The 25,075-nt window shown below is 39.3% G+C and overlaps 1 protein-coding gene across 4 annotated transcripts in view; it reads left to right on the top strand.

Annotated features, from left to right (window-relative positions):
* EPHA7 (EPH receptor A7) overlaps positions 1-25,075 on the top strand; it is a 169,725-nt gene that overhangs the window by 47,159 nt on the left and 97,491 nt on the right. For 3 of the 4 annotated variants that reach the window (XM_081856914.1, XM_081856913.1, XM_081856915.1), the window contains exons 4-5: positions 10,538-10,693; positions 11,584-11,919. In XM_081856914.1, the coding sequence (XP_081713040.1) occupies positions 10,538-10,693; positions 11,584-11,919 (492 nt within the window). Of the gene's footprint in view, positions 1-4,918; positions 4,956-10,537; positions 10,694-11,583; positions 11,920-25,075 lie in introns of those variants that run through there. The other variant, XM_081856916.1, reaches the window with a different exon arrangement.

The following is a 25,075-nucleotide window of genomic DNA, read 5'->3' as shown; positions in this document are numbered from 1 at the left end:
ATGAAAATAAACGAAATTTGAAAATCTTACTTGACCTCTTCCACCTGGTCTCCATCTGTGATTATTCTGTCTCCACAATCTGTCATCTGTTTTTCCTCTGTGTGTTCTTTATCATTTCAGATGGGTGCGTTACTCTGCCCCCCTTTCCCCTTTCTGTATTACACTTAGCGGAAAGTGACATTGCCAAATCCTCAAGTTCAGCCAGGCAGATTTGATACACTATCAGCTGAGATACAGTTTTGATGATCAGGGTGTGCAATTAGCAGAGACAGCTTCATTTCACAGTGCAGTGGCTCCTGCTATACTACTCCGAACTGCAGAGTTATGAGTTTCTGGGAACAACCCCTCCTAGGAAAAACTTCCAGAAAATAAACCTGTCACACAGCTATCAAAATTTCTCTTACTACAACTATACAGAACCTCCTTCTCTTCTTGGTTTATTTAGCCACGTTCCAGCCATTTCCATGCTAAGTTATTTCATTTCCAAATTTCTTTTAAACAAAGACTAATATATATAAACCACACAGCGCCGCCACTCCCCCAACCCATGCACAATTTTATTTCTTGTTAAATTGCATTATGAGTTCACCTTATTTTTTATTGTTTCTCTGTTTTCAGTTTAAAAATTTAGTAGGAAGATGTAGCCATTGTGTTGATTTGATTTATTATATTTCTATGTCTCTTTTCATTACAATGAATCCCAAAGTGGCTTACAAACCCCAAATAACAATAACATGATAGAACATAAGGAAACGTCACAAATGCAGGTGAAATCATATAGAATAATTAACAGATCAGCAAAGCAACTGCAATCTATAAAACACTGTTAACAAAGCTACAAAAAAAAAGCTAAACATTACAATTACATCAAAAGATACACTTCTTCTTTGTGGCATGTTAAGCAACTTGGAATACAAGAATTATACACATAAATGGATGAAAAACCCTCTTTTTCTGGCGTTATCAGGCAGGTTCCAGCAAATTAGCCCCCCTAGTGGAAGCCTGAGTAAGGACTTCCGCTAGCACAATAGGGTTCTCCCATGGGCGTAGCCAGGAATTTTTTTAGGGGGGTCAGGGCATTGTTGGGGGTCAAGACTTTGGTTAGGGGGGCAGAACCAATGTGATTGGTCCATTAGTTAAGTATTTCTATTGTTTTACTCGATTTGGGGGGGAGCGCTTCCTCCCTGCCCCCCATTGGCTACGCTCATGGCTTCTCCCACTCTCCTCGTCTCCCCAGGGAGCGGGAGAATCCCCAGAACAGTGTTTTGGGGGGATAAGAGGGGAGAATGTTCTGTTGGGCAAGTTGAAAAGGACTATGAGCATTGATTAAAAAATCCTGATGTAAGGGGAAGTTGTTTTAAATTTCATTTTAATGAAGTATTTTTTTTTTAAGTGCCTGTGAATCAAATTGTTTCGTGTAAATTCTCTATCTCTAGGTCTTGAAACTTACACAAACATATGTACCTGTAATGGGATAAGGGGTTGCTTGTGCGTAAGCGCCACACCGCTCCAAGCTGAGTAGTTGGCTAAAACTTTCCCTGCCCGGACAGCCCTTACTTCGTGGCTGTCTTAATCGCTGGCAGAATCCGTCAGTGGGCGTTTCCTGAATTTCTTCCAACATAAAAGCTCCTTAACCGAGAGTCTCCGCCTAGCTTCCCTGCGCGACAGCTTTCTGCGCAGAGTGGGCGTCCCAATGGGAGGTCCTGAGCTCTCTCCGCTGCCCTCGCTGGAAGCATCTCTGAGCCTTCCCTCCTACGCTTCCCCCTCCTCTACTTCCTCAGCGGAAGTTCTCCCCCTGCTGGTTCCCTCCCCAGCGTCTGGGAGCCCCGCCACCGCCCTGGGCTCCGATGGCAGTTCCTTGACAGTACCTACTTAACTTTCAGCACAGGAAAACTTCAGCTGAAGCTTGTGATGCACATCTAGGCATCCTGGGTAGCTACAGAAACCCTTAAATTTTTGATGGCAGTATAACGGTCTTTCTCTTATCTGATTGTCCTTTGAGTACTGTTTTATTGTCAAACTCAGGTTTATGTCCCCCGCCTCCCCTCCCCTTTTGAATAAAAGCTTGCTGGAACACTTAGAGCAAGTCACTACCCAAAGAAAACACGAATCTGATATTAAATTATTTTAATTACATTTCAATTGGAAAGCCTATAGACATGTCTGCTTCTGTTTATTATTATGCATAAGCCCTCCAGATTTATTTCTTGCTGGCTTGCCATTAAGGCTTACTAGAGAAAAATTAAATTAAAAAACTAATTCAAATGCACTGTGACAAAGCCTCTTGAAACACCACCTTACCTTATTGCTTTCTTTATTCAGCAGTTTATATCTGAACAGGCCATTTTTGGGACTGATTCACTCAGTTGCAATTGTTGCGTCATAATTAAAATGTTATCATGCGATAACATAGTAACATGCAATACTTGTCTTTTATATACTTAGTTTGGATGTAACACCTATATCTCAGTTTAGCCCCTGGGACTGAGCTTTGGTCTCACTGTTTAGTGAATTTCCAGTTCTACTTTGGAGGTAAACTGTGGTTTGTGAAAGCCATAGTTTGAGTTGGATATTATAGCCTGGTTTGCATGTCAAAGTAAGCCAAACTATGGCTTAGCAAGAACGTGTCACAGTCACTCTTTCCTACTGTCATAGACCAAGGTTTGGTTTAGCAGGTCATCCAAACCTAGACTTCTAGTTAAGCCAAGATTTATTATTGATTACAGCTTGTGGGTAGTGAAGAGAGAACATAACTACAACCCAAGGACAAAATCAGAGTGTGCAGACAGTGGTGGTATGCAAACAATGGTTTGACTGTTTCAGTTACATGTGAGCTGAACCTTATTTTAGTGCAGAGATTTTGAGCCATTGTTATATGAACCAAGTATAATCTTTTTTTTTTTTTTGCGGGGGGGGGGGGGAGACTGGTATATGCTGAATTTGTCACCGCTTGGTGCTTTGATTTACGTATTAGTATATGCACTATTTGATGTATGACTGAACAAAAAAGCAATATTCAGTAAAATAGAATATTTTGTTGAAAAATGGACGTACTCTGCAATATTAAACCAATATATTTACTAGGTTCAGCTTTTAAAAAATGAAAATGCCTTTTCAAGTTTGGGCACTTCTCTTTTGTGAGAACAATAGACAGTGAGCAAATCTTGAAAGATGTTAGAAATACGTATGACAGCCAGGGTATTATTGGGTGGAGGGGAATAACGAGTCTGAGAGATTCTTGACAAGCAACAGCAAACATTGAGCTGGTGATGGTATGCAGCTAGAGGACAGTCTTATTTGGAGATGTCATTCACACTATTGCTGAGGAGCCATTAAAAGTCCCGTGTTTACTTTGGCTAACCATACAATGTAATTCTTTGATGGAAGCACACATAGGCTTTAAAAGAAACATTTGCAAGATAAAGTAAACATATTTTAAAGCTAGGCATTTATCACTGCATAGTGTGAGACAAATAAAATACAACAGCATATATATATATATGTATATATCACAAGAATGTATTAGGTGCCATGAAAAACATAACAGATGACATCTTTGACTATTAAAAAAAATACTGTTTAACATGGTCATGATGACAGAGAACTATAATGGAAAAAGAGGTCTATGATAATAAAATCTCCCTTTCCTGTTGCCTTTTCTCTTCTATTAAATGCTGATTTGTTATATTAGATGCTTTGATTTCAGTTACTTCCTTCATTGCAGACATATTTTGAATATGTATTGGTTCTTAAAATGTCTTTGCTAGTGTAAAATGATACTTCTTTATTTACTGCCTTTATCAAAAAGAAAGCATAAGGCAACAGAATATAATTAAAATGTGTAAAAGCAGATATTTAAAAACTTACTGGAAAAAACCGTCAATAAGAACAGAAAAAATAGCATCACTAAAATCAAAATATACCCAATGTAATAGTTAAAGTTGTGAACTTCCACAATATGCTTTTGAAAAGAAGCATATATCCTGGAACCGTGTGTTCAATGTCTAATCAAAAATTTGCATTCCTGGATTCTCCTGTGTCATGGGTTGCAAAATAATTGCACTGGATTACTGCATTAGAATACTCACAAATCTTTATTCATTGCACCATGTTGTTTCCATCCACCTCGTATGCTGCTCATTTTCAGTATTAAAAAATGGTTATATATCAATGACAGGAGGTCTGTATTTGAGGCTATTGTAATTATTCCCACTGAGACACTGTCAATAGGATTAAAATGAAGATTCTGGATCTGTCCTTCCAAGATGAGGTCACAACATTAGCAGTAAGATTCCTGTTTTGGCAAACTGCATTTTCAATTCTGAATTACAGAACATTAATATGACATAAATATCTAAAAGTTGCAGTGATAGGAATAAAAGAACTCAGACCCTCCCAAATCTACATTAAAAAAACCAAGGACATAGCAGCAATGTATCCTGACCTAGGTTTATGTAGCTCTTTTAGAAAGGCAGAGGCTCATAGGTTTCTTGTTACAGAACTGTCGTTATTTTCATTTTATTACTAATCTTTTAGCAGCTGTATAACTTCAGTAATGAAACTTCTGAATAAACCCAACCACTTTTTTTAAAAAATGAAAATGGAAGATATATAGGGACAGGCAGACAAACAAGGAAGAAAAATCCAAGTAAAATTCACTTAACAATATACAGTTTGCTCTTATATTGAAACAAAACAAAGATTTATTCACTGTTTAACAGAGGGAAGAAAAATAAACCAAAGTCCCAACTCTAATAGCAAGTAAATTTCCTCTTTCAGACAGGACTGCTCAGTTTAATAATCTGATTGTGAGCAACTGGTATCAGAATATGGTATCAGAATTTACCCTGCTCTGAGCAGCACTTCCTACCTCCCCCCCGAAATACTTTATATTAATTTCAATATTACTCTTTTCTAGATGCCTTGAAAAGTGACTGATAAATAACTAGAATAAATAAAAAGAAAGGTAAGTTCAAACTGAAATACTAAGAATATTGGAAGAGCCTGCTGGATTGGACCAATGGCCCATCTGGTCCCACAGGCTTGTGGGAAACCCTCAATCATGGCCTAAGTGCAATGACACGTTCCCTTCCTGCAGCTTCCAGCAATTGCTATTCAGAAGCAACAAGGCACTGATTCGGCAAGCTAGAAGTCCCAAAGGAGCCAGACTGCTTCACAGAATTGCTGTGGGTGGTGTTACTGGGCCCCATAGATTTTCTGTTCAGAGAGAACCTTGTCCTGCTGGTTCTCTCCATTCCACAAGGTTTATCTGATACCCACTATATCAGTGCTTTCTTCTAAGTCCAAGCACTCCTAATTGGGCCATATTGGCTCAGAAGCCTTTAGTATTAGCATGTAAACGCTTCCATACAGTTTCTCTCTTCGCCACTTGCATTTTGGCCTGTGATTATTTGGTATCTCTGAATTGCTGTCCTGTGCCCCGGGATGCACAATGCCTACTTCTATGCCTCCACCATTTCCATTTCCATTAGTTTTTCCATCTTCACCCCAGGAGGTTGATCTGACCCAAACTGGACCCTCACCAGCTCCTGTCGGCTTTCACCTCAAAATCAGTTCATAAAGGCTGCTCTGCCACCCTGGTCTGTTCCCAGATCACGTGGATTCCTTCCCTTCTGTACAAGCCTGGCTTGTCCTAGAATGTTCCCCAGTGCCAAACAAATCCCAAACCTCATTCCAACATGGCCATCATCTCATCTATGCATTAAGACCACAAAACTGCCTAGTTGGCCATATTAATATCTACATTTCCTCAAATCTGTCTAGAAATATATCTTACTCTACATGCCTTCTGCTGTAGCTCTTCTTTTGTCTCCGCTGCTCTGCCAGCACTGGAAACAGCTCACTTGCTTTCCAATTTTTTATTTTTGTGGTGAAGTGTAATTGAGTTCCTCATACCCTGAATACGTGGGGAGAGAACTGTTGCATAGGTCCTGTTTGCGAGCTTCTCATAGGCATGTTTTTGGTCATTGTGAGATTAGGATACTGGACTAGATGGGTGTTTCGCCTGATCCATCAGAACTTTTCTTATATTCTTAGAATTGCATTTGTTTATAGGAAGGGGGAGTTGTGTGATGGCACTCAACTAAGTTTCATTCACAGTAGACCTACTAAAATTAATGAACCTGACCAGTGCTATTTTTCTAGAAAAAGAGGTCACCATGAATGCTGCCTCCTTTCTCTTAGAATGACAGTGGCACCTACCTGAAAGGTGCTGGAACTGAGTTCCAGTGAGTTACCCATGAAAAAAAGCCCTGAACCTGACTAAGCTAGGTCCATTAATATCAATATGACTGCTCTGAGTAGAACTTAGTTGAATGCCATCATTTGCTTTTTGTATGTTACCCAGTTATCTTTCCTTATGTCAAACATGGGCAATAAGCGTCACTTTGCTGCTGTAAAGTGTCTTTTCTCTGTGTTAGAGAGATTGGATTTAGATGGGTGCACACTTTCTAAGCAGTATTCCTTTTACTTGGGATATATTCCATGGTAAAGGGACAGCCCCCATTCCTTGCCAAAATAATATTTATGCTCTGGAAGAGGATTACAACACAGAAATAAGCTTAAACCTTCTGTGTCTGCCTCTTCTCAAAGCAAGTGATAGCTACTTGAGTCCACAGTGATTTCATTTGTGAATGTGACTTGTGTTACAAGCCTTCCATGAAATTTTGTTGTGCTACTCAGTTCTGATTTTACATGAGATTTTTCTTTGCAAAGCAAACAGTTCAATAATCACAGCCTCACTGGCCCTAAGGGACACATTCTCAGAGGCATTAGAAAGATCACCAGAGACACTGAATATACAATAGGTGTCTAAATGACATTTTTACGGTACCTTTGCTAATCTAACCCCAGAGTGCTTTCACATGCTGCATTCTAAAGCAGATTAAAATGACCAAACTCGTCACTTGAAAGGGCCAAGGGAGCTATTTACATAGGGTTCCCTTGAGATGGCTGCTCAGTGCATTTCAGTGATTGCTGATCCAGTCTAGGATCCTGGATGCAAAATGTGCAATGTGCTAATAACAGTGCAATGTTCTTTTTAAACCATGGACACTCTAGGTTATTGCCACTCAAATCAAAGTTGCATTTCTGCCCACAAAAAAAGAGAGAAGGGGAAAGATCTTTTACTCTACCTTAGTCTTGTATGTGACAAAAAACACTCCTTTTCAGATTCAAGAAATGGCTTCTGTTTAGGTGACACAAATATATAACTCCATCTCTGTATCTTTGGCTCCATCTTTGTCACACAGCAAATGGCAAAGATTTGTTTTCTACTTCCCCAGAGGTCAGGGAAAGTTCTAATGGATTTCAGCTACAGAGGGGTAGATTTCAGTGAAGGTGCTTATTAATTTTAAGAGCAGTTCGACAATGGAACCAATTACATTTGGCTGTTCCTTTCTGGAAGTCTTCAAGCAAAGTCAGCTGTTTGTTGGTGATGTTATAGGAGGTGAGATGAGGTCCCCTACAAAGCGCTCTATGACTCTCTATGGCAGGCACAGGCAAACTCGGCCCTCCAGATGTTTTGGGACTACAACTCCCATCACCCCTAGCTAACAGGACCAGTGGTCAGGGATGGTGGGAATTGTAGTCCCAAAACATCTGGAGGGCCGAGTTTGTCTATGTCTGCGCCTGCTCTATGGCAACTGTATGTTGGCACCGGAACTACCGTAGTTCTAACTGGGAGCGGGGCACACACTCCAAAGGTTAAGTTAAATTAACTTCCACAGCTTCTGTATTTTCTAATTCTAATTCTAATCTACAGCAACACACCAGCAACAACCAATACTTTTGTCATTTTTTTCCCAACAACAACAACAAACAAACACCAAAATGAATAGATCTTTTCATGTTTGAACAATTTTAGCTTCCCATCTCTTCTCTTTTTCTGCCTCTTTTTGGAGGTAGTAGCCATTTTGTGTTAGGATGCACCTCTATTTTCTTGCCATTTTCTGACTGGTTCTCTCAGCTTCTTTTCAAAATTCCAAATGTGCCCCTTGGCCCAAAAAGATTGGTGACTGCTGCATTAAATTTATATATTGTTGCTTAATTTTAGGGCAAATTGCTGCAGCAGAAGAAACCTTTTGTTAAACAAGTAGTAAAAAGTGATATACCACCACAAATATTTAGAATGCAAGTGTCTCTTCCCTTTGGCTGTGATTTCTGAACACACGTATGTGTACGCATTTGACCGAGGTAGGACTTTGGGGCAGGCAGGTGGAACAGAGGGAGAGGGAGTAGTAATCATACCCAGGTAATACCCACAGTGGTATCCGTTGACTTACAGGATATTATTGTGAAACGGGTTCCTAGAAAACGCCTGTGATTGTTACAGCTGATCTAGTGTATGCACCACAGCCACTATTCTATGACTTCCATTTTGGAGCCATGTTTGTCTGTGACTGACAACTTTCAGTATCCGTGACACTGAATAAATACAAAATGTTAGTTTGATTGCATTACTATTTGTGTTCAGCAATACAAATTTGAATTCATGCCGGTTCAGATCTCCTATCTCATTATTTTAGACATGCTTTTTCTGTGATTCACTTGCAGTTTGCTGGGCTTACATAAATTATTTGCTCCCAGATGCACTTTTATATGCTTTTATAGCATTGCCTGAGTTTGTTTTACAATTGATTTAACAACTTAAATGATCATAAAATTTGCAGGCTTCAGTGAGAAGTGGATTTTCTGTTAAAGGTGAAGAGGGTAAGTTCCCAATTGGTTTTCTGCTCCTTCTCAAAAGTACCATGGAGAAAGTATGGGCAGGTAGAGAGTATGGGCAGCACATCCTTTACAATTTGTGGTATACGCTTACCATATTTGTGGTCCTCTGTACCAGTCAGTTCCATGGGTTGGGGTGGGGGGGACAACGATGGACGGACATAAATTACTATCAACACTGATATTCACTACATCGTGGACAGCCAATGCTGAAAAAGGACTCCGTATGAGATGAAGGCATGTGTGTCTATAAAGCTGCTTGCATACGTATTTATTGGTTTTGACCTATAAAGTTTTAAACAACTTACCTGCTCACTTACAACCCTGCTCCATCGCTGTGATTGCCTGTTGAAGCCATCTTGGTTGTGCTGCAACCTATGGATGTTTTTTAACAGCAGCTAGGGAGAGGACTTTTTCTATGGTGGTGCCTTCTCTAAGGAATCACCTGCCCTCTGAGCTTAGGCAAGTTCTAGAATTAGTGGCATTTCAGCACTTATTTAAATGTATTTATGTTTCCATGCTTTTGTGGTGCTTACTTCCAGTGAGTTGTTGTGATATAATCCTGCCCTAGATTATTAGCAGCATTTTATTTCTTTGTAAGTTTGATGTTTAAATTGAAAATCTGTTGTATTAACTTTCAACTATGTGTGAAAGGCTGTTATAAATATGTTTCAATAAATAAAATTTTGCACACACACACAATCGGAAATTTGCATATTTATATATGCAAAAGAATGGCTAACATTGTTGATGTTTTGCTTTTATTTTTTACTAGATTTACGTCTCTAAAAATAATTGTTTCATTGCATTTATGTAGTACATGCTGTTGAAGAATATTTTATAAGTGTCACTGCATAGCCTTCTATATAGAACTACCTGAGACACTAATTGAGAGACCACACAAGGGGCTTTGGGCTGGAACAGTCAGTGCATTTCTCATGCACTTTCCTCATAGCCTGATAAGCTCAGCAACGGCAGAAAACAATAGTTTTGTCATTTGGCTGTTTTGATAGATTTGGCTAAAAGTGAATCAAATATATATATAGGTTTAGTGCTATTTTTGAGACAGCATGGTGGACCTTTACTTCAGTTAACTGCAAAGATAACTATGGTTCGGTTAGCTGTGGTTTAGATAAAGCCTCTACCCCAGGAAAAAACTCGCAACACAAAACAATGATCATATGTAACATGAGCGTAATATGATGGGAACAATTATAACTATCTGATTGGGAGAAATGAAGGGTGATTCCTTCCATACTGACACAAGATGCTCCCTATTACAGCAGCAGTGTACTCTAAAAAGTGTGCTCAAAAAGTCCAGTCCTGTCCCCCACAGATGTACTGAGGGAAGGATATGGTACTGTTGATCATTAGGCAAAAGATTCCTGCATTCCAAGGGGTTGGACTGGGTGATCCTTGGTATCCTTTGCAATTCTATTATTTTATGATTATACATAATAGTTTGATACATTTTTTCCTAACTGCAGAAAGGCCTTATTTTGGTAGTCCTTATGGAAACTGGAATTATTATGTAGCTGAGAGGGGATAGGTTTTTCTAATGAAAGCTGTAGTGTGTAAGTTCAGCTGATGTTAGAAACCATTTATGCTTTTAACCACTACCTTTTGCTGGGAGTGAAGTGTGGGACCTTTTCACAATATGAAAGAGGAGTAAAGTGCATTTTGAGAACATTTTAACATGGTACGTTTTCACATGCCTGAAGCCATATATCCCTTTAAAACACACGTGTGTGTTTTTTTAAAAATGGTATCTGTTTGTTTCATTATCTTTTAGCCTGTGGCCGTGGATTCTACAAGTCATCTTCGCAAGATCTGCAGTGCTCCCGCTGTCCTATGCACAGTTTCTCAGACAGGGAAGGATCTTCGCGATGTGATTGTGAGGACAGCTATTACAGAGCACCTACTGATCCACCATATGTTGCATGCACAAGTGAGTTATTCATGTAGATAATCACAAAGAATGTTATCTTGCCAGCCCCAGGCGCATCTATTTGTTAAGATGGGCTCTCTCTTTCTCTCTGGTACACAGTATTGGCCTTTAGTCTATCCGAGTTAGAAGTGTTTGAAACTGAAAGTTCTGGCTGAGCAGCAAAGTGGGCAAAGTAAACAGAGTAGGAACTACATAAATCTAATTTCCCTGTTGCTCCCAACATAACCCAGAGAACACACTATGCAAATATATGTAATATTGTGACGAGGATGAAAATATGGTTCTCCTACATATATTTGCATTGTCATATAAGCCTAATGTGTTACTGCGCCAAATGAGTGACGTGTGAAATTAAAAGGAACCTGTGTAGATAAGGAGTCGGGTTGAAATGTAATGGGATCTGGCTTGGTATTCCACCTGCAAGTAGACTTACTGGTGATTCAAGGAACGAATTTGTGCAGTTTGCCCAAAGACAAAACCACCCAAATAAAGCTGTAAATTGCATCAAAACCGGGTAAAGAGGATCTAAATGTATTCTGTTTAATGCATTTTAAAAGGACACAAGAATTCAACTGGAGGCATTTTGTATGAGTCAGCTTCAGAGGTGCATTAACTTATCCCTTTAATTGCGCAGAAGAAAAGCTGCTAAAGCTAGGTGTAGTAAATACACAGAGAACGGCTATCCTGTTTCCTTAATGGAAAATAAATAAAGCTTCTTGTCAAGTGAGTTCAAGCAGGCTTTTTGGTAGCTTGTAGTAAATATAATGAAAAGTTTATGTTCTGGCAAGCTTTTGCCTAGGTAATTAAAACATGAGCTAAATTCGCCCCTGCTGGTTTCTGTTTTAACTCCTCCCTCCCATTTGTTTTTGTGTGTTTTGTGTTCAATAAAGGACCTCCATCTGCACCACAGAACCTTATTTTCAATATTAACCAAACTACTGTGAGTTTGGAGTGGAGCCCTCCTGCTGATAACGGAGGAAGAAACGACGTGACCTACAGGGTATTGTGCAAGAGGTGCAGCTGGGAGCAGGGCGAATGTGTTCCCTGTGGGAGCAATGTTGGATATATGCCCCAGCAAACTGGATTAGCAGACAACTATGTCACCGTCTTGGACCTGTTAGCTCACGCTAACTACACTTTTGAAGTTGAAGCTGTCAATGGCGTTTCTGATTTAAGCCGCTCCCAGAGGCTTTTTGCAGCTGTTACTGTTACCACTGGTCAAGCAGGTAAGTAAACAAACTCTAGGATTTTTTAAGCGCATGCAGCAGGAGTTGTTGCACACTATATTTGTCGGCAGCTAAAGCAAGGCACATATTGTGCATGCCGCTACAAGGCCCACCTCCATTTTTTTGTTAGTTTAACATTGTTTTGATTCTATTGGCACATGTGGCTTTTAGGATGGAGCACATGGGGTTATTTGTGGCCTACTTGCAGAGTGCCACATGATTGTCGGTGCTAACCACTATCCTATTGCAAGGAGTAAGACTGGATTGTAATGCCAGTCAAAGACAAGAACTCCTCTGTTGTGCCAGAACTGACTCTTTTGCCTGATCTTGACATTGGTTGCTGTGTGCTACCTTGCATAGGATCAAGCTGTTAGCTGTTTACATTATAAGGTATGAAGTCAAGTACTTTTAGACCCATTGATTTCAATGACTGCATTAAGGATATGTTTAAATTTTCTTCAGTGGGTGGTTTGTTGGTTCAGCATGTTGGTTTGTTAGTGCCTAATAAATTTAACTTACTATTCTATATGTTTTTAATGCAATAAGAAACACAAAAAATCATTTGTATTGATAAAATGGCTTTCTGTGTGTGCATTGGCTTCTTTGTAGCAATACCCTAGTATTTTGAAACTCTTAAAAGGGAAGTTCCAACCTGTTTATATTTCATTCTGAAACAGTTTAAATCCTCTGCTGGAATCTGAGTTAAGGATAATGCCTTCGGTATTCACATCCTTCCTCCAAGATTATCCTTCCAGCTTAATACTTCCAGATATTTGATGATGAGATCCAGTGAGAATGTGACAATTATTCTTTGTTTCTTATATTTATGATAATCTGACAGGTGAAATGTCAGGAAAAATAAAATCAAACTAGTATAGCACCCAAGGGGCAAAATGTGTTTTAGTGAACTTTGCATGTCGAAATAGGAAGTCTTCTATTCAGGAATGTAAAATGATGAATTGCTTGTTGATAAAAATGATGTTCTAGCAGGTCTGTGCTGCATTTTGCCTTGTGTTGATGGTAGAAATAGGGGTAGACTAATGACAACAGGCCTGCTGAGTTTTAAGCAAAAAAAAAATAAAGTATTTTCAATATTCTGGGGTTCAGATGAATAACTCTGGGGCAGGGAAATTAGTGAATGTCTAGAAGTTGCTTATCGAATACTCATTGCTAAGGGACATGTACAACAGGCCCAGTATACTTCCTATTGCATGAGCAGGACAAGTATCCGCATTGGGCTCTCCTGGGCTCTCTTCGTTCCATCCCTTTTTTCCCTCACCCCTTGCTCAGGTGCATGTGACTTGCAGCATGCCAGATATTGTAAGTATTAAGTGATCCAGATGTAGACACATCTGGACTGCTCCACCCTAAGGACACATGAATAGGACATGGATTTTCTCCGTGTTTTCAATACTTTTTATATTTTTATATCACATTCTATAGATAATTGCAATTAATATTTTAGTGAAAATATTTTAGTGAAAATATTTATTATGCTGAAAAACATTTTCCATCCATATATTCATTATATTTACATTATTTTTCTCATTTAAGAACATAGGACAGTATTTTGTAAAGGGACGATTCACATGGCAGCAATAATCTTATTTCATGGAATTGTCAACAATTTGGAGATACTAATTTTTCATGTCTCCTTTTCCAGACACCTCCTAGGGTTCTTGGTCATTTTCTTCAATTTCAACTAGAATAATTTTATAAATAGTTTTAAGTATGCTTTTCCTTGTTTTTCTTTTTAATATCAGGGCATCATCCATCCAATGAGGAGCAGCATGTATCATGCCTGAAGTTTATAGATTTGGATTGTGGGAGGTGGGAGGTTCCGACAGCTCCTTGCAGTGCTTTTCCTGTTTCCCAGAACAAGATTTCTCAGTTTGTTGGTATGGAGAGGAGAGCTCTGACTTGTGCTGAGAGCAGGACTGTCTGTGCATTGCAGTGCCTTAGGGGTGTCTAAAGCATGTTGCTGTCCTATTCTGCTATGACATTCTGCTGAGTGCCATGGGGAATGTAATCCTCATAGCATTATTTAATCCAGAGGTGCAGCTAGATAGTCTCTGGATTTGCTGGACCAAGTAACAATTGCTGGGTGAGGCACAAGGCATGGAAAAGTACAGCTTTCAGAAGGAAAAATGAAAGGTTCAAACTCCCCTATCTTACTGTGAATTTACATAGTTACCTAGGAGCAAGTTCCATTAAACTCAGTGTATGCCTTCACCTACTGAAAAGATAGGAAAAAAATATTATTGTTGTTATTCGACAACAGCTTGCACATATTTTAATCCATTAACATGCTTCAGAGAGTAGTGTTATTGTGTAAAAAAAGAAGGCTAAGCTTCAAGTATTAATTTGTTTAATGACTTTCACAGAATCAAATTCAGGACCCAGAATAGTTGTGTATATTTGCAAAAGCCCTTTCCTTATGGAACTGCCAGGCTCAGCCACATCTGTGATGTGAAAGGACCCACTAGTGTCTTGGCAAACAAAACTGCTAAAGATCAGTTTCAAACAAGCTTTCTTCCCCCCCCCCCATTCTTCCACCAGTATGGCTGTGGCTAATGCTAGCCTCTAAATTTATAAATCTTCTAAAATGTGTAGAGCATTTAATGCTCCAATTCCTTTTCCAAGGATTATGAATAAGCCTTGATCTACAGAAAAGAAGTGATGATTTTTGTTGGTAAGAAAATGATTTCACATAAAAGAAAGAAATTGGTTATGATACTGAATATGCTTTCTAAATCTCCTTCCTGTAATTAAAGTTTCTACAGAGCACACCAATTTGTCCAGTATCTCAATATTCACTTTTATAAAATTATTCTTAAGTTGCCTGTTGGCCCCAAAAGGGCATCCGAAATGACTTATAATTGAAAAACTTTAACATAAGAACTTTAAAACAGTATCATAACAAACCAATTAAGAACAAGAGGAGAAAACACATTTTAAAACAGAAAGTGTGATTAATCACATTTAAAAATGGGCAAAAGCCTTGCAGAATGGAAAAAAAAGGTTTCACTTACCCACTAAAGCTAAATAAAGATGAAGCAAGTTTGATGTTCGCAGGAAGGGTGTTCATTCCACTAAAGAAAAGGCCTTGTCCCATGTTTCCATCCATGTTACCTCCTTTGGTGAGGATATACAGCAGAAACTTTCTTAAACTATGGGCAGGTTCATAAAAGAAGACACAGCTTTTCAAATACCCTGGCTCTATAGTGTTTAAAGCTTTAAAGTAAGAACCAGCAATTTGAATTGTACCCGGAAACAAATTGGAAGCCAGTGCAATTTGTACAAGACTGGTGCAATACAGTAGTGTCAGCAAAGCATGCAGAACAAAGCAAATTGGCCATGACATTTTGCACAAGCTTCAATTTCCAAACATTCTTCAGGCCGTTGCAGTGTACATTTTAAAGTACTGTATTGCACCAGTGATTAGGGGATAGCTCACTATGTACAGAGGCACATCTGTCCTCCTCCAAGCTTGGCAAAGTTGGACCTGACCACAACAGCCATGGAACCTTCCAGGAGCAATGCTGGGTCTAAAAGAACCCCCCACATTGTGAACCTGATCAGACTGTACCTCCAGTCCCAGATTAGGATGTCTGAAAAGCAGCACCTCTTCCTTGTCTGTTAAGCCTTAGCTTGTTAGGCCCACCCAACCCATCACAGCTTCTAAATTACGGTTCAGTAGCCCAACAGTCCTCTTGGTGTCAGCTGAAAAGACAGAGCTGGGTATAATTGACATAATGATGCGGCTCAATCCCAAAACACTGGATGACCTGTTCCAGTGACTTAATGCAGATCTTTAAAGCGTTAGGGGATGAAATAGAACCCTGAGGAAACCCATAGGCCCTCTACTTTCTGAGGGACAGAGTTGTCAAATCCCATACTGGTGAAAAGCCCCAGAAGTTGATGGCATCAAATTATTATTATTGTCATCAACGATTTATTAATCAGATTCTGAACAACTGCCTCAAGGTGATTTACACATAAGGTAATTAAAAACAACCAAAAACAGAAAATACATTTAAAGCACGACTAAAATCCTAAAAAAAAGTAGACACTCATGGTTAAGACCCATTTATCCAACTGAGAAATCCTGCCAGAACAAAAAATATCTTAAATTGCTTCTGGGAAGTGTGGTTGGTGGGCTGCTGCTATTGTTATTATTATTATTATTATTATTATTATTATTTATTTGTACCCCGCCCATCTGGCTGGGTTTCCCCAGCCACTCTGGGCGGCTTCCATAGAAACCAAAAATACACTAAAATATCACACATTAAAAACTTCCCTGAACAGGAAATTCACATAGCGGGGCAGCCACACTAAAAGCCAAGCTCTGAGAAACTCTCCCAGACTACAACAATTCACTGGGTGTGTAAGGGATTTGGTGGTCTCTCATATAGCATAATCCTGAGTTTTATAGTGCCTTGTATGTTTATATGAACACCTTGAATTTGGCCCAGTAGCAGATCAGTAACCAGTGAAAATCCAATAAGCAAGGTGTTATGTTCTGCCTGTAATTTGCCACCACAAGCAAGCTAGCTACTGTGTTCAGAACTAGCTGCCGCTTTTAGACCAGCACTTTGCCGTAATCAAACCCTGTCACTGAGAGGTCTAACAAATGCTGAACAAACAGGGATATACTCCCTCTGTATAGTTAGCTCCTGAGATACGTCCTCCATCAAGATGACAAAGGCTACTGCTCATTGGAACATATCCAAATAATTCGCTTAATCCAAGAAAGCCTGGATATTTATTTTTCAGTTGAAATTATTAATATGGAGATGGCATTAACAGCACAATCCTATGCACTGTTACTCAGAAAGAAGTCCCACTATGGCACTTCCGGGTTGGCGCCATCGCCGAATGGCGGACTCCCTCCGAGCTCCGGAGGGAGCCTGCTCGGTAGGGGCTGGGTCCTGCCGCGCCGGCGACGCGGGGACCCTTAAAAACCATGGGCGCTAAAACCCATGGACATGGTGACTCGGCTGGCACCTTTTGAGCCCCCCCCGACCCGCGAAGGAGCCTTTTTAAAGGCTACGGAACGGGTGACCGGGGGGGGGGGGTGCTTTGAGTCCTCCGCTTCCCCTGCCGAGCGAAGCCGCATGCCATTCGACGGAGAGCGCTGACTTCTTCCATTGGAAATCTGGACTTAAAAGCATAATCCGTGAGTAATCGGAACTTGGATTAAAAAAGGCGAGAAATTTTTTAAGAATTCGGAATGAGCGGGGGAGGCATAAAAAGGAAGTCAGCCCCCCCCCCCCTGTTGTAGAGGAGCTAAAGTAAAGGACTTAACATCTAAGATTGAGCGCAACCTTATTTTGATAAAGTTATGAAATTTCGCGATGGAAAATTATAAGATTGAGCTGGAGGAGAAAAGTGGAATTTATTCAAAAAGCAAAACCCCCCGGAACCTGGGAGCATTTTAGTTAGAGCGCCGGGAGAGGACAAGGAGAGGTTTTGACAGCTGTCAAAGAGCTGTCAAAGCAGAAGAACAAAAATGAGAACTTTGTTACGAGGACTTTGCCGGTTATATTTGTTACAAATTGGATACAAAATGTTTAAAACAAGGAATAATAAGTTACTTTGACTGGTGGACGTGATCTGGAAGGGAACTGAGTTACTACAATCCACCTAGAGGAGCCGAGGGATATTACAAGTTGTTGGCATCGAATTTGACAGAACTTTTTATCTCCTGGGAAACTGCAGAAATGGAACATTATTTTGGCTACAGAGGTTTACACACTAAAGTAGACAATAGACTTATCTATTGAAAAATGGAAGGGACTTGGCATCATGTTTCGTTCCTGAATAACAGAGCCTCTGCAGCGGAATTTAGAAGCTTTTGGAATTAGAACATTTGTGCAGGAAAACAGGAAAAGAAAGAGGAGAGAGATTAACAAGAACAACAAGAATAATAAGAATTGGACAAAGTTGGAAGTGGGAACATTTGGGACATCCAGATTTGAAAGGTTTAAGAAATAAAATTGGAGTTTTACTCCCAAGTATATAAAAATCTGGATGGAAAAAATGGGCCTTTTTGAGATAGACTCCTTCCAAGATTGGACATTTAAAATTAAAGAAGACTGGTAAAGGACTATGGTTTAAATAAATGTGGGAGCTCCAGGAAGACATCAGATGTTGATCAATATGGGGAACGCAACCAGGAAAAGGGGGAGGGAAATTTGGAATCCAAAGGCAGCAAAATCATATTTTATTTTATTATATTTTAATCTATTATGTATATTAAAGGGGGGAACGCACGGAAGGGAATAGGTCGATCTTAGGAGATGGGAAAATATTTTTAAATTGGGTTAATGATAATAAGGTTAAAATTTGGGATAATAAATTGCTGAATTTATTTGTGAGAATTGGAATATAAGAGGGGGAGGGAAGTCCTGGAAAGATGTTACGGAAAATAAGATCTTAAATTTGGATGTGTTTTTTTTTTATATTGTTATAATTGGAAACTCTTAATAAATATTATTAAAAAAGAAAGAAAGAAAGAAAGAAGTCCCACTATGTTCAGTGATGCATACTCCAGGCAAGTGTGCATAGGATTGCAGTAACAGATCACACATTTTGTTGTGTAGTCATCATTTGCACTGAACATAACTCAAACGTTAGAGCTTACAGTGTAGTTTATTTTTTAAAAAAAATAATATTTATTACTTTTAAACACTACAAAAAAGGAAAGAAAAAAGAAAAAAGAAAAAAATACAATACAATACAAAAAGATTACACAACACTAACGCAATAAACTAAACTAAACAAAACAAAAACAGTTTAGCACACATCATATAATTTCAGTATCTTATCTTTCATTCACTTGTTTCAACAACCTCCTCACACCTCCCTTTTTGTATTCCACTTCTATTAATTGTTTCAGCAATTCCTTTCCATCTTCCTCTATTTTCTGTCCTATAATTATCTTAACATATTCTAACCTTATTTTTCCTTTAATACTCTAATAATCTATTTATACCTAATTCCTTATAACATTTCTACTAAAGCCATATAACTTCATTCCAACATTTTTCTAACATTCATTAATTTTACAATATTTCTATAAATAGTCTTTAAACTTTTTTCCAATCTTCTTCCACCGACTCTTCTCCCTGGTCTCGGATTCTGCCAGTCATTTCCGCCAATTCCATATAGTCCATCAACCTGGTGATCTTCTGTCCGATGCTCTTAGCTCTTTTCCAAGTCCCTTCTGCAGATCTTCTTCGTATTTATACAAAAACTTTACTTTGTCTTCTACTGATCTTATTTTTATTTTCCTTCCTTTAAAGCTGAAGAATGGACCTTGGGGAAACTCCCACCTAAAGATGATTTTATTCCTTCTCAGCAGGGCAACCAAATCTCCGTAGTTAGACCTAAGATCCAAAAGGTATTTCAGGACGTCTTTAAAAATTTCCACTCTTGGCTGTTGTACTTCTAGGTTCTTCTGGTAGTGCCAACAGTCTCTTATTCTGTTCTTCTCTTTTCCCCCTCCTCTTCCAAATCTGAAGGCCCTCACAGTTTTAAACTCTTCTTGACCCAGATCCAAGTCCCAAAAATCAGCAAATTCCTGTGTGAAGAAGTCTATCAAACTTTCCTTCTCCAATTCAGGTAGGGCTCTGATCCTCAAATTCGTATGTTTTTCTTTAGATTCAATCATAGCAAGTGTCGACTTATGGTCATCAAGTTGCCTCTGTAAGGCTGGGACTCTCTCTCTCACCAATTGTGTTACTTTACATTCAGCAGCAACGGCTTTCTCCCTAGCTTCCTCCGCAGTCTGCCGTATCAAAGTAGATTCCTATATCAATTTCTGGATTGTTTCTGTATTGATACTCACCTTTTGTCCCAGATTATTTATACTTTCTGTATTTAAGTCAATTTTAATAGTTGCAGCGTCCACTTTCTCATTTGTCACATCTATTTTCTTGTTAAGCTGTTCCAGTGAATCACTTATCTTACTTAATACAACCGCTAAGGCCTCTTCTGTCGACATTCCTCTTGATTTTGAATATACTGTTACAAAAGCAATAGCGGAAGAAGCAGGGGGGCCTGATATTGAGGCTCTCCTAGATTGCTGCCAAGTCCTCCCAGACCTTAATGTTTTTTCAGGAATTGACTAGTCCGTTTTTTCCTTTCCATTTGCCATAACACTTAACCGATTCAAGGTCAGTCCCAGAGTCTGGTGTAGTTTAGGGCTGCTTATCTGCTTTCATTTTCTATTTGCTGAGAATTCCAGGTGTCTAGATCCAGGTTCTCTAGTCACAGCTACAACCATTGTGTTTTTTATTCAGATATCATGCTATACCAGAGATAAAAGAAACTTGAGCTTTTCAACTATCCTTCCCTCCCCCCTCCAGCTTCTTATTCTGGTTTGATAGTGGTCACAAACCATAGTTTGTCAATTGAAACATCACATTAAGCCATAGTTAAGCTTACTGAAACATGGTGTAGCTTGATGACTGAATTGAGTCCTTTTTTCTTTCTCTGTAAATTGCCACCACTTTAATTAAATGGTTGGCGAATAGATGGGCAGCACTCAATGGCTTATATAAATCCATGCTGTCAATGCCTTAGATTGCCATATGGTGAAAAGTATTTGAGTTCTCAACGAATTAAGCTAATCAAAAGGACTGCATTATGCAGCAGCTCCTTGGCACGTACCTTGATATCTAGAAACAGCATGGTATATTAAATAAGAATTAGATTTGATAGGAGTTGGGAATTTATTTTATTTTACTACTTGTTTAGCTTAATTATTGTGCCACAGGAAACATTCTTTTCATACATTACAGGAAATAGATAGAAGTAACAATGTAGGGCTTGGTGGGAGAGGCGAAATAACCTAGGCTTCATATACTGCAAAACTGCAGACATATTCTACCACAATAGCACACAATATGCAAGTTACCTACCATATTTCTTCTTGGGTCTTGTTCCACAAGATAAAATCTGGGCAAAATGCTATACTTTTAAAGCAGATTTGAAGCACATCTTCCCCTGTAAAAGAATTTTGTTTACAGAGTAAACAGTGTTATAATTCCCAGCAACCCTTAACAAGCCAGAATTTTTTTTGGGGGGGGAGGGGGAGGAGAAATGTACTTCAATGTACTTCAATTGTTCTTTACATGAATAGTATGACAGCTTGTTCACAGCCACAGGTGAGCAAGGGTGGTCTCAGCGGAAGAGAGAAGGACACTGACATTTTGCATCTTCCATTCTGCCCATGGCCAAGGTGGTCTGTAGGAAAGGCAAGCCATACTTTAAACTGTGTGAATGAATGGCAATTGTTCATTCTTTGCCACTCATTTGTTCTCATGAATTAGGGTTTTTTAAGATTTTCGCTCAGCCTAGTGTTTGTGGGAACAACCTTTTTTGTGTTCTAAGGGAACAGATCCTTAGAAAATTATAATCGTTTTTTATTTTTTCCCCATTTCCCATTTTTCCCACTTGTATTATCAAATACTGAGCATTTCCACTAAGCATTTTGTTATATAAATGCATTCTATCACAGATTATTTTTCTTAAAAAAATACAAGATTTTTCCCCTTTAAAAAACATTATTAAGACCCAAAGAATAAAGAACGTTTTATTGTGTAACACAAAACAGTTTTGTCATATAATTGGTAGCCTCTACAGTTCAGAGAACAGGAAATATTTTAGGAAAATGATTGATAACTATAATTGAGTATAAAAAAAGGCTTGGAACACAACAGAAAGAGTCTTGCTTCTGTTCCTTTATTTGAAAAAAAAAAGTTTACTATGGAGTGGAGAAAATGTTTAACCTTCTTTATAGCTGCGTAAACTGGAATTCATGCAGTTCTTATTTGTGGCTATGATTGTTCTGTGCTTCATGCAAAAATGGTTATTTTATGTAGTCAGATTTCTGTGTGTATAGGAGTAAGGGATGCGGGTGGTGCTGTGGTCTAAACCACAAAGCCTAGGGCTTGCCGATCAGAAGGTCGGAGGTTCGAATCCCCGCGACGGAGTGAGATCCCGTTGCTCGGTCCCTGCTCCTGCCAACCTAGGAGTTCAAAAGCACGCCAAAAAGTGCAAGTAGATAAATAGGTACTGCTCCAGCAGGAAGGTAAATGCATTTCCGTACACTGCTCTGGTTCGCCAGAAGTGTCTTGGCCATGCTGCCCACATGACCCAGAAGCTGTACGCCAGCTCCCTCGGCCAGTAAAGCAAGATGAGCACCGCAACCCCAGAGTCATCTGCGACTGGACCTACTGATTAGGGGTCCCTTTACCTTTACCTTAGGAACAGAATCATAGAATCATAGAATCATAGAGTTGGAAGAGACCATAAGGGCCATCGAGTCCAACCCCCTGCCAAGCAGGAAACACCATCAGAGCACTCCTGACATATGGTTGTCAAGCCTCTGCTTAAAGACCTCCAAAGAAGGAGACTCCACCACACTCCTTGGCAGCAAATTCCACTGTCGAACAGCTTTTACTGTCAGGAAGTTCTTCCTAATGTTTAGGTGGAATCTTTTTTCTTGTAGTTTGGAACCATTGCTCCGTGTCCACTTCTCTGGAGCAGCAGAAAACAACCTTTCTCCCTCCTCTATGTGACATCCTTTTATATATTTGAACATGGCTATCATATCACCCCTTAACCTCCTCTTCTCCAGGCTAAACATGCCCAGCTCCCTTAGCCGTTCCTCATAAGGCATCGTTTCCAGGCCTTTGACCATTTTGGTTGCCCTCCTCTGGACATGTTCCAGTTTGTCAGTGTCCTTCTTGAACTGTGGTGCCCAGAACTGGACACATAATATACTATAGATGTGAGAATGCTTGTGATCTATGCACTTGCTGCTGTTCCATCACATTAGGTGGACCTATTCAATAACCTGGCACTCACCATGCAACCAAGTTGTTCCTCGCCCCCCCAAAAATTATTCTTTCAGGTTTTTGTTTTAGTGCATTCACTCTTAGAGGCTGCATTCACAAAATGCAAATCATTATGTAAAGATAACATCAACTTAATTGAGAAAAGAAGTGGGAGGGGCCGTAGAATATGTGCAACTCATTACTCCTCTTTTGTTCTGTCTTACCCCTGAGAAGAAAAAATGTCAAAAAGGGAAAAGAGATGCCAAATCAGCTGGGAATTGGTGGGCAGGTGGCAGATGATTAAGATCAAATTATTTGTCATATTGGAATAATATGGAGGAGGTGTATGTAACAAGATAATTGATACAGCAGGGCTCAGGCTTCATGATATTATTTTGTGTTGTGATATAATTAAAGTTGAAATTGGGATGTAACATGCAAGGGTTTCAGCAAAAGGTCACACCAATATTGCTCATTTATTAGGAATCTTTTCTCCAGAATTTGAAAGACTGCAGCCAGGAGCACAAATGGAAAAATATTATTTATTTGTTATTTTAAGCCTGCCCAAGAGAAACGTCGCACCTTGCTTCTAAACATTTAGGCTAGGTTTGTATACTCAGTGTTCTTAAATACCCAATGACAGGAAACCGGCAACTGGCAACCAAAAACCAACAAGCTGGACTGGAAAGTGCTGTTGTGCTCATGTTCTGCTTGTAGGATTCTCATAAGTGTCTGTCTGGCTACTATAAGAACAGAATCCTAGACTCATAAGCCTTTGGCCTGATCGAGCTGAGCTCTTAATATGCATATTCATAATTGGTCACAGTGATATAACAAGGGCAATGGTTGACATCACCAGATGTCTGCAAACACTGTAGGTAGAGGGGAACTTACATCCAGCAGCGAGTTGCCACAGTCTCTGCTTTTGCTGCATATGCAACCACTGAACAGATGACTGTACCTCTGAAGTAGAGTGTACATAATAACCATCAGTTTATTTGTATGCTGCTTTTCCATGGGAAACAATGCTTGAAGCCACTCACAGCAACATCAGAAATAAGAAACCTTTCAAGATAATTCACGAACAATGACAAAACACAGTATTTGAACAAATACTCCAGGCAAAAGATTAAGCAACTCGCAGAATCACCATCCAAATAGCACAAAAAGCTGTACATCATATCCATAACTAAATGTTGACCCCAGCAACAATGCCAAAGTCAGTCAAGTTACCTCCTTCCTTCCCTGTCAGGTGGAAATGAGCCAGACAGAGAAGGAGAAACCAGCTCTTGCAGGAGTCACAAGTGGTCTTTTCACATCCGAAGTGCCCTGCTGGATCAGTCCAAGGGCACATCTAGTCCAGTATCTTGTTGTCAATGTGACTTACAAGAATCCTGCAAGCAGAACCTGAGTAGAACAGCACGATTTCCACTTAAAATCCCAGCACCTCATACTCGGGGGCATACTACCTCCAGCAGTGGAACACAGTCATATGTCTGCATCTTCTTTTGAAGCTAGCCAAGTTGGTGGGCACCGCTACATCTTGTGGTAGTGAATTCAACAGTATAATTATGTGGTGTGTGGCAAAGTACTTCCATTTGTCTGTCTTGAGTCTTCATTCAGCCTCATCGATTCATCCCTGAGGATGGGGTAGCGGGGAAATCTCTCTAGTGGCTACTTTCTCTGCATCCTGCATAATCTTATACTTGTTCTATAACTAACAAAGCTCAGCTAATAGTAGGCTTTCAGGTTACTAAGCAGGGCAGGCTTTCAGGTTACTAAGCAACAATTTTAAATATAACAACAAAATAACAATTTATTAAAATGTTATCTCAGATTATGAGTCAGTACTGCTTTTTCCCTTCAGCTTCTGAATTTGCACATATTAAGCGGATGTCCTTCAAAGGTGAAGGGCAGTTTATTTGTCTCTGCATTGGATGTAAATATCTTAAGTTTCACATGAAATAATGTCATTACTGTCTAATTACTTGACCACAACTCTTCTCTTTTTCTCATGCTATTAACCATTTAGACATTTAAAAATATTAGGACCAAGTTAAAAGTATTTCCACTCTGAAGTACAATGTTCTTTGAGTCTATTCTGTAACCATTTTATAAAAATTATTCATTGACTGTTTTACACTGGTGTAGCCCAAATAAACTTAATTGCCCCCTGCCTCAGATTAATATGTCAAGTATCTGACAGGATTTAGTAATTGGTTTTATGCCTCAATAAAATCTAGATACAATGGCTGTCTTGTTTGCATGAAACATGGATCAGGTGAAAAATAAGAAGCCTAGCCATT

The sequence above is a fragment of the Podarcis erhardii genome (assembly GCF_964252035.2).
Source record: "Podarcis erhardii genome assembly, chromosome: 3".
Classification (NCBI taxonomy): Eukaryota; Metazoa; Chordata; class Lepidosauria; order Squamata; family Lacertidae; genus Podarcis; species Podarcis erhardii.
The sequence above is the reverse complement of the archived record's forward strand: the minus strand, read 5'-3'. Positions and strand labels throughout refer to the sequence as shown.